Source organism: Amia ocellicauda, chromosome 22 (assembly GCF_036373705.1).
Source record: "Amia ocellicauda isolate fAmiCal2 chromosome 22, fAmiCal2.hap1, whole genome shotgun sequence".
In the NCBI taxonomy this organism is placed as follows: Eukaryota; Metazoa; Chordata; class Actinopteri; order Amiiformes; family Amiidae; genus Amia; species Amia ocellicauda.
Genome location: NC_089871.1, coordinates 14,544,430 through 14,559,462, shown reverse-complemented (window position 1 = coordinate 14,559,462; position 15,033 = coordinate 14,544,430). Strand labels below are relative to the sequence as shown.

The window sequence follows — 15,033 nt, the reverse complement described above, 5'->3', positions numbered from 1 at the left end:
TAAACTGTATTTTGCTGTGAGGTGCGGATTTTATTAGAATATATCAATCAATATTGAGTTCTTTTTTTGTTTGTTGTTTGTTGTTTGTTTATGTTTTTTACAATTTGAAGATTTATTATGTTGATTTGTTTATTTTACATTTTAATGCAGTATTTAGCACAATATCCAATACCAATAAATACATAAGAGTTTAGAAATAATGTATTCTTCATCCATGACTCACTCTTCCGCCCCACCTGCCAAGTGTAAATTATAAACATTACTTGATAGCAAGTTTGCATATAGTAGAAAGATCCCTTGCTGATCAACAAAATAAACAGATATATTATTTGAGTTTGCAAAGCTTTGATTTGATCAAGGTTTTAATTGCTACAATTATAGATTGTTCTCCAGGCCCTCAACCAAGTGAAAAGATCACACTGCACCCAAGCTGATGTTATCCTGTTCCAGATGCTTGCCAACCCTTGAAGTTGCATGATATTTGTCCATGGTATCTGCAACGTTACAACATGCAACACCTTGCTCTGAGCAATGTCGTCATTTGCTGGCTGCTCCCACACCCTGTTCAGGACGGCAGGGAGACAACCTGCAGCCAACTTCACAATGACCGCTCAGCAGCTGTAACATGAGTCAGGGGTGAGCGGGAGGTAGGCGCGATGCACAGAGCGCGGCTCGGGGCTGGACCTGCCTGTGCATCATGTTGAACGTCAGCCCTTGTGCATTCTCAAAGGGGCTTCTATTCAGATGGGCGAAATCGATGAAATGCTCCCTTTATGATGGGGAACTAAAGGGGCCAGTGGCGACCGACACCTGATCCCCCTGCCTGTTTCAGGGCTCCTTTGTTCCTGCATTTTCAAATCTGGAATATCCAGAGGTCTTTATAAAAGGCAGTCTGTGTAGGAACGCTGCAATGGCACTTAGGCAAGAGATGTCTGTGCAAAAATGGGGAACAAGCAGACCATCTTCACAGCACAGCAGCTAGACGCTTATCAGGTCAGTTTCAACTTTCTTATTTCTCAGCTGAATACCCCCTTGATTTAATCTTGCTTTTGTCTTTTTCTCTATCATCTTCTGTGAGCCTGCTTTTTACAGACACAACAGTCCCCCTCCCTCTGTGATATATCCATGAACTCTGTACAATGTTTCGCTTTAGAAAGCATGTATTTCTATTTATGCAAGACCTTAAGATAAGCCCAGCAAGAATGCAAGTATAGTATTCATCCCTGCTGAATGCACACTTCTAGAAACCAGTCTCTTTTGCTCCCACATTAGTGAAGAAAAAGATTGCACTGAACGTTGATGGAGTGGCTCCACATACAAAAGTGCCATCAGCTTTTTACCAGTTTAATTTTTCCTTCTTCTAATAAGGCAAGAATTTCTGATTAATTATGTCTTCATGCTTTCAGGGTGTGTTTGGTCAAAGTTAAAGCCAGACAGTTTATGATCGGTGTGTGTGTTAAGCTATTGTCAACTGAATGCAAACACCAGCCTAGGAAACCACAGCTGGAATTAGCAATGGGTCGAAAGCAAATAAAAAAGCAAATAAAAGCACTGAATTAAAGCAATGGCTATTTGAGTTTACCACAATCCAAAGGTTCAGCAAACGAGCCAAAAAAGAAAGAAAGACAGAAAAAAGACTGGATTATGCCAGGGTCTTTGTCTCATTAACAAAGGCAATAGGTATGAATTTTTAATTTTATAGATAGAGAAATAAGATCTTTATTTATTTAGCTCTGAAAATGTCAGTTTTACGTGTATTGCTAACATGTATCGACTGATCAGCTAAAGGAATTTCAAGTAAAAGTTTACTACAATTAAGTCTTTATACAGTATATTAGTTCTTTCGCAGTAGAGTGGTAATACATTATACATGTAATACAGTCATTATATTAATGTTGCTTAAGAGGTGTGCCTTAGTTGGAACTTAAATTTTGGCTAATATCAATGTTATGTCACATCCTTCACAATTTAAATCAGCTTTTTTGTGTTTGCTTGGTTTTCAGGACTGTACGTTTTTCACCAGAAAAGAAATACTAAGGTAAGGAACGAGGTGCGGGTGACTAATCGATGGTCATGGACTGACACTTTAACTTTTGGTAATTCTGTCGACAAAGCATTAAGACAGCCCTCCGTGGCTGCTGTATGAAGGAGTGAGCTATAGGTTGCACAATAGCAATGCAATTTCACCAAGACAAAAAAAAAAAGGAATCTGAGAGGATCGTGACAAAAAACATCGCCCAGGTCATAAACCACGAGCTTGTATTTGAGCAGGTCTTGCATCAATGAACTTTTAAGCCCAGGAGAGTAATTCAAAATGTGCAACCTCCCTAAAATGTAATTTGTGTAACTTTAAACACTAAATTGACACTACAGGAGAGTGGTCTTAAATACCACACTTTAACTGGAGTTCATTTCTATTATATCTCAAGGCCATGGCCCATTGTTTGAGTTACCTTGATGGATGTCTTGACTTTTCAAAGTCTTTGAAGGTCTCCAACTCCTTTGGGAACTTTTCTGATTTCCTTGTGAATCCAGATAATGCCCAAGAAGAAGGGAAACAGATAAAGCTCTACCTAGTGCGTATTACTTATATCAGGATCTGCGTTGCTTCACCAATTGTGCTTATGAAATATATACATGACATTATTTGAACTTGACAAGAAAGTCTGTGTAAATGTTCATTTTTCAATGCTTGGTCTTGTCTTTCTCATAAGAGCTGGCAATTTATGAAACCTGAAATTGGTGACCAAGGGTCAATAAAGTTGTGGACTGATCGATATTCTCTGAAGCCACCTGCTGCATCTCTTTTCCTCCAGGCTCTTTCACCGCTACCGAGACCTGGCACCTCAGCTTGTTCCGCTCGACTACACGGGCAAGCCAGATGTGAAGGTGCCATACGAGCTGATTGGCAGCATGCCAGAGCTGAAGGTACGGGCCAATAATTGTCCTGGCATAGCTTGCCAATGCCATGCGCCCGGCCTCCCCTTCAATAATTTACCGGCTACTAATTGACAGGAGTCTCGGAGAGGTTATGAGTAACTCGAGCCCGGTAAACTTGAAGTTATCCAGTACAGCTCCCAACACGGGCAATAGGGGGCCATTACTCGGCAGCTTGTACACAATACAGGTGCGGTCTGCATAGAGAATGGCTGTGCTGTAGAAGCCATTGGAGTAATTAGCCCATAAACGTGGCCAAAAGCGTCTGCCAAAGTGGTATGAAAAACTAAGAAGAGCCATGCATTTGCAGAAATATCACTCTTAATGTTGCTAAATCATTTCTTAATGGGCATCATAATAGATTTCATACAGGTTTATTTTGTGAGGGTCTAAACTCATGGTCTGATCTTTTGTTTTCCAGTAAATTGAAAAAAGGTTTTTCCTACAATATATGTGACTTCATTCTCTCCGATCAGAAATTTGGGATGGACTTCAAAAACATTGTCTTTTCTGTGAATGCTAGCTAACTAATTGGCTGGCTGTTTTTTAAAAAGATGCATTTCGTGTAAATCACAGGACAATCCCTTTCGCCAGAGGATAGCGGAGGTTTTCTCAGAAGATGGAGAGGGAAACATGACCCTGGATGATTTCTTGGACATGTTCTCAGTACTGAGTGAAATGGCACCAAGGGATCTGAAAGCATACTATGCTTTTAAAATTTATGGTCAGTACTGATGCAGTAGGTTGTATTTAAAAATACATTTGTGAAAATGTGAATGCATTGTATACATGTCTTTTTATAGCCATTGGTTGTAAAGCAGATACAAAAATGGAAAATCTTTTCTGTTTTACAAAGTTATGGTTTTGTGGGTGTGTGTGTGTTTGCTTTATTCCTAATAATTCCTTCCAAGAATACATTTTTATTTTTATTTTATCTGAAACAGACTGCAGCAAGTCTCCCATATTATATCACCCATTGGAAGACCTTCATTCTCTATAACAAAACAAAAAAATGACATTTATACTCCGAGCTTTAACTGAGACAACTGCAGAAGAAAAGACTGATGCTATTCAGGAATAATTTATTAGCCCATTATATCCCAGAGCTGGTTCTGAAAGACTCATGCGTGTTAGTGTGCCAATATTTTCTAATTAAAACATGCTGACAGATCAAGCTGTTTTACAGCACGGGGCCGCGGTCATGGGTCAAGGAAAGTGTTCATGTATTATTCAGACGAGTTAAAAGAAGTGGGAGGAAGGCAGCAGTAGCTAAGCTTACAAATGAGTGACAATGGCATGTCCGTGAATTTGTGATTTCTCCCTCGATTGGGAAGGGACAAGGATCAAGTTTAAGTTTCGTGTGATGAAGAGCAGAGACATGCTGCACAATGTACCAGTGGCTATTGTGTTACTAAAAGGCCACACAGCTCAGGAAGTACTACTTTTACTAAAGGGGAAAAACAGAAGAAAAGAAAATATTGATCCTGGCAAAGTGTGTAAGAGGTAAGGCTGGGAGGGGGGATGTTAGGATTAAGGTTAGTAGGGTTAGGTGCTATTGGAGTCTTCAAAGTTTTCTGGACGTAGTTGCAACTGCACCTTATGTGACAACTTAACAGACTTGGACCATCATTCAAAGAGACAGATCTATATATAGATGCCCAAACACCAGGTGTAGCACTCCTGGGAAACCACAAGCATTGGCCTCTGGGTGATCTGTGCTACGGGGAGCAATCAAAGAACCCTCTCTCTGCCCTTCCTCCTCCCAGACTTCAACAACGATGACTTCATCTGCAAGTCGGACCTGGAGAAGACGCTGAACAAGCTGACACGCAATGAGCTGACCCCCGAGGAGGTGCGGCTGGTGTGCGAGAAGGTCATCGACGAGGCCGACCTGGACAACGATGGGCGGCTCTCCCTGGAGGACTTCCAGCACATGATCGTGCGCGCACCGGACTTCCTCAGGTCTGCACGCCCCGCATCTCCTCCTCCATCTATCGATCACAGCAAACACAGACAGCATACACTCGGTTGTAATGTTATGCATATAGTTTACGGCAAGCCAAACTGTCATTTAGAGAGATCTCGAAATACAATTTAAGAGATCTTGGATTGAATAGCAGATATCTCAAACTAACCCAAATTCAATTTAGACAATCAAATATATTTAGACATCTCAAATTGACGTCCTGTCCTATGTATCTGATATTGAGATATTGAATTTGAGATATATTGAAATGGAGTTAGTTTGAGATATCTGCAATTCAATTTATATTAAATTGTATTTCGAGATCTGAAAATAAAAATTTGGCTTGCCATATATAGCCATGTATGTAATCCTAAATATTCTCCACTTGATGGCAGCATTGCTCTGTATACAGTAGTAATTGCACTAAACCCAGTGAACTGTAACCGAGACATCCTGCTGGGTTTGCTTTTTTATCATTATTATACTAATTAATAATGACTCTTTTGCCTTAACAGTACCTTCCACATCCGAATATAAGGGCAGGCGGCGAGGGCTCCCACCGCAGCCCTGGAAATATAGACCATGGACCGACGGCGACGTAGAAAGCGAAACCAGAGAATGTGAAAGAAGATGACTGAAGATAAGGGAAGCATGTGTCTTATTGTATAGGAAAGGCACACAAAAGGGGTGTACCAGGATGCCTATTCCCCCCTCCAGTTAATTGGATCTATTGTCTACAGCTTGGTTATAAAGCAGGTGTTTTACAGGATTGAATTACACAGGGCCGCCAGTCTCTCATGAAGTAATGCCAAATAAACCCATGTTTGCTGGACTGCGGGGGTTTTAGAATGGCCTACAAAGCACATGCAGTTTCCAAGCCGTTCCAAGGTCTGACAAATGGTATTCCTGTCCTTTCATGTAGTTATTTAATTTTTTTTTAATGCTGGAGAGAATATTGAAATCAGTCGGGACTTTAACACTTCTTCGAATGTGTAGCAAATTCTCTGCAAGCCCAGTATGTTATATGAATTTTGGGCAGCAGCTATTTCTTCAGTCTGCCAATTCTGAATAGGATGGCTTAGGCAAATATTTACAAAAGCAAACATGACCCAAACACTTTCCCATAATGGCGGAAACTCCATCTGTGTTTGCTTCCCCAATACATGCGAAACGTTACCTGTTTGTCACGTGGAGACTTTTCTTTTGTTGGCTGACGATCAAGAAGTACACTGCCAGGAAGGAAAAAGGGCCAACATACGCCCTGCACATTGACAGTCATTTTCCAATTTAAATACAGGTGCAATTCTAATCTAAATGGTACGATTAGAGGTACGGATGAATGCTCAGTATGTACAGAATTACAATATACACATTTTAATATGCAGGCATAACTTCCCTAGAACTTCTGAGCACTTTGGGGAACTAGATTCTCATATTGCTGATCAGCCCATGTCTCGTGTTTGATTTGTTTAATATAAAATAGTCCAGTTCTGCCATTACAGCATTTGAAAAATCCCAGTATATTTCACAATAACAGTGCAATCAAATACATCACAGTTCAGCAAACCCAGAGATATGGATCAAAAGAGGAAATACTTCATTTATTACTTGCAAGCTAAATTGTATAGACTCTTGACTGATTTCCACTTAGATGTCAGTATATACAATATGTATATGAATTCCAACATCTACAATTCTGGTATTTATATTTTAAAACATCCTCCCCTTTTCAAAGAGTATATGGCTGGTAAAACAATGTAGGCTATACTTCATTCACAATTTCTTCTCAAACCTTTGAAAATCGATATTTAAGAAATTGTGTTAATACAAATAAATGTTAATAGCAGTTTCCATGCAGGAATGTTTACAATTACATATCCCCACACAAAGTGCATAATTGATAGGCGCACAAAGATTAACACTGCTACAACTGGTGATTTATGTACATACTTCATGAATCAGAAGTTTTTTGCATAACAGGAGTACATAAGGCATTCACAATACCCAAAAGATGGATATGCCTATATTTATCAATACATATAGAACATATAGAAGTTAAAAAGTAGTGATTTCAGAGATCCTAACTATCATATGTGATACTAAGAATGAGAAGGTTTTTGTTTTATCCGGTCGAGGCACTTGCCTCTGATTTGACTTGGCTAGAGTTCAGTCTATTCCTCGGCCGTGTAAATTAATATGTTCAGACTTTCCTAGCAACACTTCAGGGGAAAAGGGAGCTTCAGAGATGCATTTTGTCACAGTTTCAAAAGCATGCTCTTTTCCTTACACACAATGAAATCCCAACATGCTTTGCTCTGCGAAGTCAGTTTGACAAGGGAAGGCTGTTCAGTAGCCCGGGGCAAAGGGGGGCGGGTGTAGGTACTCCCCAGGCAGAGATTGCCCCTCCTCGGGGAATGTGACGGGACCATCGTGCCCACAGGCCGTGGCTCTGGAAAACCTTGAGGGATCGGCGTTGTCCTGCTCGCTGGCCAAGTGGTCTCCGGAGATCTCCTGATAAATGTTTTCGCAGTCTTCCGTCTCGACACTCGTGCTCCGCGGTGTTGCATCCTCATGGAGCTCCGCGTACGTGTGCTCCTCGGCAGCCTTCTTTGTTTTCTGAGATTTCTTTTTGAAATTCATGAGGTGGATGAAGGTCGATTTCATGGATTCTCCGTCAGACAGCTTGATGCTTCCCTTTCCTTTGCCCGGACGATCAAAGGAGGGAGACTTGATGCCTGGACTGCACTGTTTCAGAGGCGTTTCGGCACAAACCAGCTTCGTCAACGGAGGCTGGTCTGTCTCCTTGGCCATTACTACCGGTCTCTGCGGCACAGACTCCCTGGAGGGCAGCCCAGGAGCCTGGGTATCAGACGGCTCCACTCTTTGGGATCTCTTCTTTCTGGGCAAAGGTACGGGCTTGGGGGGCTGGGCAGGCTTGGTCTGCAATAGACACAAGTACAACTGTAACATCTTTCACCTCCTACTGTGACCTACCTGAACATATTAACCTGTGGGATGGGATGCCAGTTCTTTTCTGACCGGCTTTAACCCCGTTAAAGAGGACAACAACAAAAAGCAACAACAGGGAAATAAAGCACCACTCCTGTGTCTGACCAATGGCACTATTGCTGCTACACACGTTGCAAGACTTACAGTGTCGGTGAAGTTCATGGCCGCCATCTCATAAGCCAGACAGGGGTACAGCTGGTTACCAGAGGAGTGAGGGGAGCTGGCTATGGTGGGGGATACGCCTCCTGCATCGCTTTCAGAGGAGCGGAACGGAAGGGGCGGGGGGTCATCTGAGGAGGATTGATCGTCGAAGAAGTAGGAAGTGGTTTCGGTATTGGGCACTGGGAGATTGGTGGAGGGAGACTCTGTAGATTTCTTGTTAAACAGCAATTCGGCATAATCTGTGCTGTCTTTGGAGACCTGCAATGAGGGATACCACTATTAATGCATCACAGGAGAAATATTCAGATTTCAGGAACAGAAACTTTTTTGTTAAAGAGAACCCATTTATTTTGATTTTTAATGCAGTTGTTAATCAAAATAGTAATTAGTGCACTCATTAGTTACACACGAGTGCAGTTCAGCCAAAAGATGTTGTTATAATCTACAAATTCATAAATATTTCAGGATACTTCACTAGGCCACCCTGAATTTAATATTTCTATTAGAATTCCATAGCTACACACTCGGGAGTAACAGGAAAAACTAGGCTAAGATATAGAACAGGATTAAGGTTTTCGTCCATTATTTTAATACAACGCCAAGAGCAGCTCCCAACAAGAACAAGGCTGTAGCACCTGGCCAAAATCAATAAAGAACTCATTCTGAAATCTGCATTATTGATCAATATTAAAAATGGCATGACGAGTCGTCCACACTACTTGCCTGCCCACAAGCAGAAAGGAGCAATTCTTGGAAGGGCAGAATGGGGACTCTACGGTGAAAGTCAACTAGGTCCTGCAGTGATCTGTGAGTTGTGTCCTCTCCCACGATCGTGTATTGACCGTTCTTCAGCACGTCAATCATGTAGTGCCTGCAGCGATCCACAGCACTGTGTGGAGTGGGGGGAAGGAAACCACAATTCATTTTCAAAGGAACGGTACAGTTAATAAACTACAAAAAAAAAAATTTGCATTGTGTTTTTTGTGGTACTAGCATTGCACAATCCACATCATTTGTGACTCTTGGCAAGCACAGCAGTTAGGTTACTTCACGTAAACATCTGGCCTCACTCACCGAAAGGACAGAGTGTATCCAATGCGGCTCTCGCTCACCCGGATGAGGAAGCAGCCTGGGGGTTTGTACATTAGTAAGTCTTCTGCAGTCCTGGAGAAATAAGCACAGTCCAATCAGAGATGCACCACTGCCCAATAACATTCATGCAGTAGTGAGGCGGACAAAGGCATCCTGCACGGAGGTTTGCTGGTCCAGTGGTTGAGGGCTTTAAATAGGGAAGATTCGAATTCCCAATGCTGACAATCCCTGTGGCCCACGCTTTCGCAAGGTGGAAAGGCAAGATCCTATTATAAGTGACTCTGCAAATGTCTGTGCATTGTTCATCCAATAAATTGGAAATTGCTTTGGATAAAAAGGTACTGTCAAACAGGGGTTAGTTAATTTTTATTATTGCTCCCCAATTGAGTTTTTTTTTGTGAATTTACTACCCACCCCTAGATTAAAATATTTATATAGTAGAGAAATTACATCAGTAAAATAAGATAAATCTCCAACATCAAATTAAAACATCACTTCCACAGCTTCCTGTTAACAGCTAATTTCCAATGAGAACAATAAGAACCAACAACTGTAGGCATAAATATATACATAAAAAGGAAATTAGTAGGTAAAGACCAGAATTCAGTGTTAAATGTAAAGAAAATGCCTCAAATATAATATATATACACAAACACACAGGTGCAAACAGAAACAAATATTGTATAGCTGATATTTCATACTCAAAAGAAACTAATCAAAAAAGACAATTCCTCTTGAGCCTTAGCTTTTGGACCATGTGATTTCTTTGAGCCCAGAAATGAAGAGTGCTCTTTCAAGGGAGAATGGGAGACTAAGAGTAAACTGGGGGTCTTACTTCCTCGTGATGATGCCGTGAAACCACTCTGGCACCACGCTGCCGCTGACGACGCTCTCCAGCTGGAACTCGATGAACCACTTCATAGACTCCTCACGCTTCAGGCACTGTGCTGCGTCCATCCCAATTCAGATCTGCTGAAGAGACAGGGCATCGGCTCAATGGCAAGACTGACACACTGGCTTCCGTGCATAAAAACAAAAGCCTAAGCTAGAAAGCAGAGTTCCTCTCAACTCTAACACCTATAGCAGGTTAACAGCACATCACAAGCAGTGCATGGGAAATTCCAAACAGTCATTTCCAAGATGATAACTTATTTTGATACTGAAAAGCTTTTGGGGTGGGTCTGAAAGTGCCAGGTGTAGCAGATTCTGTTACGGGAGCATATGGTACAACAGCACTGCGTCACTCGGACAACAAGACTAACCACTGGGAGAACCCACTAAAAATTCGATTAAAACATATCAATTACGTGACTGTTGATTATTTGTTGAGTAGGAGAACGGGAATTATTGTGAGTACAGTTGAGATTATAGACGTATTGTGATGTAGCATGTTGTGTAAATTGTAAATTATCACACACACACACATAGTCTAAAACCTCCACCTACATACCCTTCCTAGATTACAACTGCAGTAACAGATGACAACTCTTTGGTTGACAGGAGCCTCTTCCTTATATTCAAACCCAGCTTCAGTTACTGGTCTTATTTTGCAATAAGCTTTAAGTAGGAGCATCGGCTCATAAATAAAAACATTAAAAAAATAAGAAAGAAACTGATCATTTGCTAATAGCAGGTACGCTAAAGTTTTGATTTGGACACTCCTTTCTATGACCTTGTACCAATGTAATTTGTTTCTGAATGGAGTTTAAAATTAATACAAATCTCAGGTCATGTGACAGACTTAGAACATTAAGCCAATTGTCAGAGAGGAAGTCAGTAAATATCACCTTCCTTTTCAGGAACCTGAAAAAAGTAATGATTTCTATTTCCAGTCATTAAAAGAAACATTTCAGATTTGTTTTGCGGATATAATCTACACGCATTTAAACTCTGGGACAGCTTTAAAACTCAAAGGGGTTAACCCTGTCCATTGTGAAGGTTAATCTCCCTTAAGAGTAAGTCCTGCAGGTGTGAGGCCCTTGAAATGCAGTTAGACTGGATTAGGGACAGGCAGGCAATTAAATACAGCAAACTTTATATTCAGTATGAAAATGACAGTCATAATCTGTTAAAGGCAAGCTAGGGGTTTCAAGATTGAATGAGGTTTGATGCATTTCATTATACAATGAATCCAGTTTTCCACGTTCAGTCAAACTGAGCCACACCAGATGACAATTTTACACAAACATGATTCACAGCATGATATAGTCATTAAGAGAAAGATGGAAAAAAAAGTGTGGGTGTGATTTTCATGCACGTGATCATTTTGTTTATGCAATAAAAATGAATGAAACTGTCACAATGCAAGTATAAAAGACTGAAGACAAATCAACAAAGTACCCATCTTTATCAAGGAACCTAGAGAACTCCTATGTCAGATACGCCAAGCTTGTCACTTGGTTTATTCAGCATTCACATGCTCAGTATTTCTTCTAGCGCCACGGTCACCCCCCTACCATGCTTTTCCAAAGTAGGGTTTGACTATCTGAAACTTCATTTGGCATCTTAAAATTCCTCTACACTTTACTCAGGGTTTTAAAGAGACCTCTGCCCGAAAATAACGTGCACCACAGTCACCTTGAAGGATAGAAAGACACAAAGCTATGGTTGTTGTGCTTTACGGACTGACAAAGTAACACGAGAGTCACATATCTCTCTTCAAAGCCAGGGCGGGGAGGAGTGAGGTCATCATCAGGTCTGTTAATGACACAGAGTCACTTTGAAGTAACTGTTGGCCCTGAAGACAGTCCTGCCTAAAGCTTTCTTGTTCAGTGATTTACAGCCCTGCAGGTGTGACAGTCACTGTGTCTCTCTCAAGGAAGCACTCTACTTCCGTCTTATAAATTATGTTCAGGATTGTTCAACCCCCCTTCCTGACAACAAACGATAATCCTACAAGTCCCAACAGAGCTCTGTTGCTTACAGGTTTCATTGGTGATAATGTATCCCAGCAATAACCTACCTGATCAGAAGTAGGGAGGGTAGAGTATCGACAGGAAATGCACAGCAACACATTTAAATGCCACTACTATAAGACGACAGACTTACAGCACAAACTATCAAATGTGATGAAAAAGACCTTGAAGAAAAAAACAACTCTGTTTGTTTGGGATGAGATTCAGCCAAACAGGTTTAAATACAAGAGACTATTTACTGTTACTACAATGTGTTCACACCTTCTTACGGTTACAAAGGAAGGAAAAAGGAAATATCCAGGCGTGCTATCTCAAAGTCATAACGCAGATTTGAATGTGGCATGTCCACAAAGCATGCAAACTAAAAGGGGCTATTTTTACCCTGGTTTATTTTAATATTCAAAATCTCATCAGCAGCAAATACACATCCCATTTTTTTTTTATCTCTAGTAGATCAAGAGAAGAAATAATCCTGTCACCCAGAACAGAGAGAAATTATAACGTCCCTTGTGTTAATGATTATTTTGGTGAGGGAGTACAGATCGCTTGACATACTGTCTTGGCTGACAATCCACTCCACAACTATTTATAGTAACAGGAAAGAAAAATACACAAACTCCTTTCTCAGGACTGCCAGTGTCACCGTTTCTAGAATGACAAAGATTAGCTCCCAGCTATACCTATGTGTGTGTGTGTGTGTGTGTGTGTGTGTGTGTGATATATATCACACACACACGTCTGTATATTTAAAATCTAATCTCTGTCTGTCAAAGAAACAAAAAGGAATATAACCGTTTCCTTTGTGGACAGCATGACTACTTACCTTACAGACTGTATTAGATTTTGCCAGTTTTCAGTTTTACCCTATTGTACTCTTCATTCGTTTATTTTACACTACCATTTACAATCCAAATCGATGCATTGCATCTGTACACATTTATTGTATGCTGTCACACAAACATAAGGATTTACTACGTCTTCTAACATTACATGCCACATTCAGGAATACAACAACTTTGGTAATAGCAGTAGGCCTCCATATTGAGTTAAGGTAGAGAAAAACCAAAAGCTCATGATTAAACACTAGGCTAAAACTGAGTCAACATGAACTGTACAAACTGCGTGAAGGTAGAAACGGGCGGAAAGCGCAAAGAAATGTGACAGGAAGGAGTGATTGAGACAGCAAATATCTACAAAATAGACTGCCATGTAGTCTCATATTTCTGAAATGCAAAACGCAATTTCTATCACTACTTTTAAGTAAAAGGCACCGACTGCTTAGTAAACCCAAAACAACGGGGGCAATCACGTAGGTGTAAATCAATAGAAAGTCAATGGGATGTTTACTTCCATGTTTTATTGCTTTTTAAAATTAAAATTGAGTTGTCAGTTGTTTCGTTCTTTGCTATCCCCAAAGCGCAGAAACCCTAATAAAAAAGACTTACCTTTCCTGTCTTGTTCAGGATGTGTACACCTTTCAATGAGTCTCTTCTCATTCACTGCGTCTCACCTTTACCTGTGCGAGGGGCGGAGCGACGCAAGGGTGGCGTTTGCTGAGCGCAGGTGTCCGAAGTTCTGCGCGGGTCTGCGCTGCTCCACCAATGGGATCGGTGGGATTCCGCAAATCTGCGCAGAACTACGGACACCTGCGCTACATCAAAGCGACCAATCAGGCGAGAGGCACGCTGTTGGGTAATGTGAGGGTTTTTTTTTTTTTTTTTTTTCTATGCTAAATTAATAACTTAATTGCAAGATTTGCAGGTTGGCAGTTTTCAGACCTGGGTTCACAATACTTTTGAGCCTAACAGCAGCTGGGGGAGATAGTATCGTCCACCTGGTAGAGGACTGAAGACTGCTAACATAAAGAGCTAGTTTCGTTTTCTGGGAAACGTTGTAAATCATCTTAGCTGACACCTGCTGAAGGACCAAAGTGTTCATATGAAATGACTACATTTTATAATTTAGCGCACATTAATGTTAAACAGAATACACAATGGTGAATTTATGGATAAGGTATTCCATATATATATAGGCAACACACACATATATATTGCGCACGTACACACACACACACACACACACACACACACACACACACTTTCTCTACTTTAGGGCTACAACTTCCCAGGTCCTGTATTTCAGGTATTCAGATATGCCCAAACATTTTGTAACACACAAATGCACATTAAACAAAATATATATAATACATATTTAAATAGATGTAGGCCATTTAGCCAGGTTTTATTTCACACTGCGATGTACACAAACAGACACAAAACACTGCCCCCCAATCCCAAGAGACACTGGCATTTCCCAGAGGTCTGACTATGTGCTTTTAAAACACAGTCATGATAATTAAGTCTACACCTGTGACTGACAGGGAGTGAAAAGATTCATGAGTTCCTATAATCTGGAAAGATAAAGATCATTAACTCACATCTACCCAAAACCCAACAGCTATTGTGTTGCTGGATGTTTTCCCATGTCACACACTAGCCACCCCTCAAACCTGGTCAGAAGCGCTGCCTTACCGGCTGTTCTGGGAGCTACTCACAGCACACCAGTCTTTCATTTTTTCCACAGTAAACTGAAACACTCATTTTGTTTTCAACACAGTAGTGACCAAACGTCACCTGCATGTATGGAATTTATTATGTTTTCAGGATTCGTTTCTTTGACGTGGGTATAAAAATAAAAACAGCCAGACCTACCAAAATTGTATGGGTAACATTTCACTAAAACAATGGTTCACAGTACACAGAACATTTAATAAATACATTCTTACTTGGTGCATAAACCTTCATTCACAAAAGCAGATACATTTTTATGTACAGGTTACATTTCATGGTGGGGACCAGTGCATCTAATTAAATTATAATGCAATATTAAAAGCTGAAAGTGTAACAGACATTACCATTAAAACAAAATTATGTAAATCTCCACAAATAAATC

At 40.7% G+C, this 15,033-nt stretch overlaps 2 protein-coding genes across 3 annotated transcripts; one reads left to right on the top strand and one right to left on the bottom strand.

The window, feature by feature from the left end:
- Positions 1–869: 869 nt before the first annotated feature.
- LOC136718203 (calcium and integrin-binding family member 3) lies at positions 870–5,781 on the top strand. The gene is made up of 6 exons (XM_066695851.1): positions 870–993; positions 2,004–2,038; positions 2,817–2,928; positions 3,514–3,661; positions 4,704–4,899; positions 5,419–5,781. Exons 1-6 carry the CDS (start codon positions 943–945, stop codon positions 5,438–5,440), a joined length of 564 nt encoding a protein of 187 aa, XP_066551948.1. The 5' UTR covers positions 870–942; the 3' UTR covers positions 5,441–5,781.
- Positions 5,782–6,357: 576 nt separating this feature from the next.
- On the bottom strand, positions 6,358–13,591 carry hsh2d (hematopoietic SH2 domain containing). Of its 2 annotated transcripts, none has more exons than XM_066695849.1 (6): positions 13,527–13,591; positions 10,002–10,138; positions 9,149–9,238; positions 8,798–8,963; positions 8,057–8,332; positions 6,358–7,843 (listed from the first exon to the last, which is right to left on the bottom strand). In XM_066695849.1, the coding sequence occupies exons 2-6, from the start codon at positions 10,121–10,123 to the stop codon at positions 7,250–7,252; spliced, it is 1,248 nt and encodes a 415-aa protein (XP_066551946.1). In that variant the 5' UTR covers positions 10,124–10,138; positions 13,527–13,591; the 3' UTR covers positions 6,358–7,249. The 2 variants fall into 2 exon arrangements, with proteins under 2 accessions (XP_066551946.1, XP_066551947.1); XM_066695850.1 differs by having other exon boundaries at positions 10,002–10,135.
- Positions 13,592–15,033: the final 1,442 nt, after the last annotated feature.